At 55.3% G+C, this 5,121-nt stretch overlaps 1 protein-coding gene across 8 annotated transcripts in view; it reads left to right on the forward strand.

Moving 5' to 3' along the window:
• RLN3 (relaxin 3) overlaps positions 1-5,121 on the forward strand; it is a 23,407-nt gene that overhangs the window by 3,509 nt on the left and 14,777 nt on the right. For 3 of the 8 annotated variants that reach the window (XR_001359707.1, XR_001359708.1, XM_014529472.1), the window contains exons 1-2: positions 3,101-3,276; positions 3,687-3,804. The exons of 1 other annotated variant lie outside the window; for it this stretch is intronic. Coding sequence is in view for 5 of the 7 variants with exons in the window: in XM_014529472.1 (XP_014384958.1) it covers positions 3,147-3,276; positions 3,687-3,804 (248 nt within the window). In the remaining 2 variants the exon portion in view is untranslated. Of the gene's footprint in view, positions 1-351; positions 579-2,142; positions 2,767-3,100; positions 3,277-3,686; positions 3,805-5,121 lie in introns of those variants that run through there. 4 more of the 8 variants (XM_005881598.2, XM_014529470.1, XM_014529471.1 and 1 more) reach the window with 4 other exon arrangements.

The following is a 5,121-nucleotide window of genomic DNA, read 5'->3' on the forward strand; positions in this document are numbered from 1 at the left end:
GCCCCAGCCCTCTGAGGGGAGGGGTGTGGCTGCACCCTCTCTCCTGGTCTGGTGAGGGTCTAGGTTCCTGGTCTCTGCTGAATGGAGGGCGGCCTTCTTGCCTCTCTCTGTTAAAGATGACACTGAGCTGAACTGTGTCTCCTCATCCCTGGCGAAAGGTTATCGCTTACTTAGTCCGGGAAACGGGAAAGGTCGGGGTGTGCGGGCCATGCCCGTCTCGCCTCTGCTGGAAGAGATAAAGGAGGTCACTTGTTCCTCCACAACAGGATGGGGGGGCTGGGTGTATAAATGGGGGGCCAGGAAGCAGCAAAGGCACTGACCACTGGGAACCTGCCTTGCTGTGCCCACTCTCGCATCCCAGGCCTCCCTGTCCAGCATGGCCAAGCACCCACTGCTGCTGCTGCTGGCCGTGTGGGTGCTGGCCGGGGGGCTGTGGCTGGAAGCCGAAGCCCGGGGAGCACCCTATGGGGTGAAGCTTTGCGGCCGGGAATTCATCCGAGCAGTCATCTTCACCTGCGGAGGCTCCCGATGGAGGCGGTCGGACAACCTGCCCCAGGAAGCTATGGGTGAGGCGCAAGGTAGTGGAAGGGAGGAAAGAGGGATACGGGACATGGGATGGGCCTAGAGACAGGGACAAAGATGAGACCAGGGGCCAGGGCAGGGGAGTCCCTGCTCACAACTTGCAGCTGAGGAGGCTGGCCCATCCTTGAGGCTGAGCCATTTAGCAAAACTCAAAGCTGGGATGGGGGTGGAGCCATCTCCACTGGCTAAGGGTTCAAGGGCAGAATGTTCTTTCTGGGGCACCTGCTATGTGCTCAGCCTTGCGCTGAGCAAGGCCGCTGCTTAAAGGACTCCAGGGGGACACCATTCGGAAGCTGACACTGAAGTATGTTCCAACCCCTTGGAGAAGGTGGTGTGAGGGGTGTGGGGTGTCCAAGGCTAGATTTTGCCACCTAGTGGGTGGCGCTCCCAGCAGGTTGCTTTTCCTCTCTGATCCTCTTTATCTGCAAATGGAAGGCAGTCCCTGCATCTCACAAGTTTGCTCAGTGGCAAAATTGAGTCATAACAGGTAAGGACACAGTCCAAGGAAGGCAGGAGGCCCAGTTTGGGCTCAGTCGGGGAGTAGGGGTCCAGGTTCCTGAAGGGCAGGGGCCTGGCAGAAAAAGAGATGTTGGTCATGATGATGATGATGTAAGTGTTGTCCTAGAAGACATGCCGTCTGGGCTCAAACAGCCGCTCTACCATTCCGTAGCTGTGTGTTCTTGTGCAGTTACTCCACCAAATCCAGCCTCAGTGATGTTCCCTGGGAAATGAGGTCATAATAACAGCACCCACCTCATGGGGGTGTCATTGAGAGGAATAAAGCAGTTTATCCACAAAAGCCCTTAAAACAATGTCTGGCACACAGTCAGTCCTCCATAAATGCTCAGGGCTATTTTGAGTGCTTATCATGTGCCAGACACAGGTCTAAGTGTTGTGTTTTTAATGGGTATTAATTAACTCAACCACTCTTTATGAAACACTAAATTCTTTTTTTTTTTTAGTATGTTTTTATTGATTTCAGAGAGGAAGGGAGAGGGAAAGAGAGATAGAAATATCAATGATGATGACAGAGAATCAATGATTGGCTGCCTCCTGTACGCCCCCTACTGGGGACTGAGCCCACAACCTGGGCATGTGCCCTTGACGGGAATCAAACATGGGATCCTTCAGTCCCACAGTCCGAGCCTCTATCCATTGAGCCAAACTGGCCAGGGCAAAACCCCAAATTCTTAGGAGTTATTATGTTCCTCACTTTGCAGAAAAGGACACTAAGAATCAAAGAAGTAAATTCACTTGCTCAGGATTATAACTTTGAGACACTGGTTTGAAGCTTAATCAGTCTGACTCCCAAACCCATGTTCTTAACCACCAGGTCCTCCATAAACAAAGAGTAAGGGAAAAGAAATGACAGGAAGGTCAAGCTCAGTGAGGTTGAATATTAAACCCATCAAAGCTGAAACCTAGGCCTGAGTGGAATCAAAACCTTTAACCAGGAGACCATGTCTCAAGAACAGAACAGCAGCTGGAACAAGCAGGAGCCATGACTCTGAGTGTGACAGAAGCTGGGTCCCAAGCATGAACTCTTCTCATCTTTTGCAGGGGATGCCTTCCCAGACACTGACCCCTATGCAGACAGCCAGCTGGAAGAGGCAGTAGGCTCCAGTGACTGGCTGGTCCTGACCAAGTCCCCCCAGCCTTTCTATGGCGGCCAGCCCAGCTGGCAGGGGACCCCTGGATCTCTGCGTGGCAGCCGAGATGTCCTGGCTAGTCTCTCCAGCAACTGTTGCAAGTGGGGTTGCAGCAAGAGTGAAATCAGCAGACTCTGCTAGACCTGGGGACTGGGCAGCCTGGGGTTACCAGGACCAATGCTGAGTACCTGTCTCTGGCCCCTCATACATTCATTCATCAGCAAGTCGTCGACGTCAGGCACTATGGACTCCAACGCAATTCCCTCAGATAACTGACCTTCGACCAGCCTCTCCTAACCCTGAGCAAGCTGTACCCCTACTTGGCCAAATGGTTGCCCCTGATGCTGACTCCTGCCCTCTCCCCAGCCCATATCATGCCTGTATCTGGATGGTACCCTCCCCTGTACAATGGAGCCCCTATCTACCCAACTGGCCACACTGAAGAAGCCTTTGCCAAAACTGTGACTCTCCTGCCCCAACTGTGGCCCTGCCCCCTAGCCAGCCCCAAAGATGCCCTTGGCCCAGCCCAGCCCTTGCCCACTCCCTTCCCCTGCTTTCTAGCCTCTCTCCCTCCCACGCCACCTGCTGGGGTCCTAAGGCTGTGGGCCCCAGGGTTGGGGTTGAGACCCCTTGGTTCCCTTCATATTCTGGGGTGGGAGGCCAGTAAGGGGGCAGATCAGAACCTTCTCCAACCGCAATAATAAAAGTTGCAAAGGTCTCTGCAGCGTGTGTGTGTTGTTGTTGGGGGGTAAGGGGGGCTCAGTTTCAGGGGAGTTAGGCTGAGCCCTCAGCCCTCTCCCGGGGAGGCCCCAGGTCGCCTCCCCCGGGGACCCTCAGTCTTGGGGAAGGAGCAGGGACCGCTGGGAGGGGTGGCTCCGCTTCTCATCTCCGCTGGGGCGCTGGACCCGGAGAACAATGCGGTTGGGACTCAGTAGGGGCCCTGGGGGACCGGAAGGCGCAGGGGCCCCCATGAGGGGGGCCAGGGGCGCGCCCTGCCGGCTGCTGCCTCTGCTGTTGCTGCTGTCCCAGCGGACAAGTGTCCAGGGTGAGTTCCGGGCCGAGCTCGCGCGGGGCGCTCTACCGCGCGCTCAGTCTTAAAGCGCGAATTCTCCAGGGCGAACGCCAGTTCGTGGATGAATGACAGAGGTCCGGACCCCACTCTGCTGCGCCCTGGGCAGGGACAGGGCGCAGAAAGGAGTGGAGAGCGCGAGGCAGGGGGTGGAAGTCAGCCCCGGGGTGGGGGCTCTTGGGGTGGTAACAGGATGTGGTGGTAGAGGGGGGAGGAGTTATGCCCAAAGCCTGGGTGGGGGTGCCCAGCGCCCCCTCCCTGCTGCTCACTTGCGAAAGGGACCCCATAACCCTCCAGGATGATCAGAACTTGGGGCGGTGGGTTCTGGGCAGTGAGGAGGCGGGGGATTGACCCCTCCCCTCCCTGGGACCCTCGCCCTCTTCCAGGCAGCCCGGGGCCCCTGCGGTGCTATGGTGTTGGGCCCTTAGGCGACTTGAACTGCTCCTGGGAGCCTCTTGGGGACCTGGGAGCACCCTCCACGCTGCACCTGCAGAGCCAGAAGTAGTGAGTACAGTGGGGTGGCTTGGGGACACTGAGACTTTGGAGGGGTGGCCGCTCAGGTCCCCGCATTCTCCAGGTGAGAGGACCCAGGAGTCCTGCCCCCAGTCCTCCCCCCCAGCTCTTAAATCCAGGTCCCCTCCTTTCCTGGCTGCAGGACCCCAACCGGTCCCCTTCCCTCTCTGAGACCCCTTTGCTCCTCTATTATCAAGCCATCATGAGTGACACCTGCCTCCCAGGGCTGGCTCTGAGGACCCCATGAGGGAGGCACCTGGCAGAGAAGGTGCTGAGTGATGATAAGCTGTTTTAGTTGCTGGGTGTCCACTTAAGGCCTCTGAGCTTATGCAGAGACCATTGGGCCGGGTGCTGGGATGCAGCAGTGAGAGACCAACAGCAAGCCTGGTCCTCCGGGCCCAGGGGCCACTACCTGCCTTCACAATGACTCACACCTGGAAACTCACAGTCATTTCAGGTTTGGCTAAGTGCACAGAGAGGAAAACGAGCCGCTTTTTCCATTTAAAAAAAAATTTTTTTGCCGAAACCGGTTTGGCTCGGTGGATGGAGCGTCGGCCTGCGGACTGAGGTGTCCAGGGTTCGATTCTGGTCAGGGGCATGTGCCTGGGTTGCTGGCACGTCCCCAGTGGGAGATGTGCGGGAGGCAGCTGATCGATGTTTCTCTCTCATCGATGTTTCTGACCCTCTGTCTCTCTCCCTTCCTCTCTGTAAAACATCAATAAAATATATTTTAAAAAATATTTTTAAAATTGATTTTTAGAGCGAGAGGAAGAGGAAGAAAGAGAGAGAGAGAAATCAATGTGAGAGCAGAACACCGATAGGCTGCCTCCTGCACCCCCGACCCCAACTGGGGATCAAGCCTGAAACCCGGGTATGTGCTCTCACCAGGAATCCAACAAGCAACCTTTTGGTGCATGGGATGAGCCAGCTGAGACTCACAAGGCCAGGGCTTTGTTTTTTTAATGGTGGTAAAATACACATAGAAAACTTACCATTTTTTTCAAAAAAATATATATATATATTTCTATTGATTTCAAAGAGGAAGGGAGAGGGAGAGATGGAAACAGCAATGATGACAGAGAATCACCTACTGGCTGCCTCCTGAAGGCTCCCTACTGGGGATCGAACCTGCAACCCGCAACCTGGGCATGTGCCCCGAATGGGAATTGAACCCTGATCTCCTAGTTCATAGGTCAGTGCTCAACCACTGAGCCACGCAGTCTGGGCATCTCAACTACTTTTTTAAATATGTTTTTATTGATTTCAGAGAGGAAGGGAGAGGAAGAGAGAGATGGAAACATCAATGAT

The sequence above is a fragment of the Myotis brandtii genome, unplaced genomic scaffold (assembly GCF_000412655.1).
Source record: "Myotis brandtii unplaced genomic scaffold, ASM41265v1 scaffold680, whole genome shotgun sequence".
Taxonomy (NCBI): domain Eukaryota; kingdom Metazoa; phylum Chordata; class Mammalia; order Chiroptera; family Vespertilionidae; genus Myotis; species Myotis brandtii.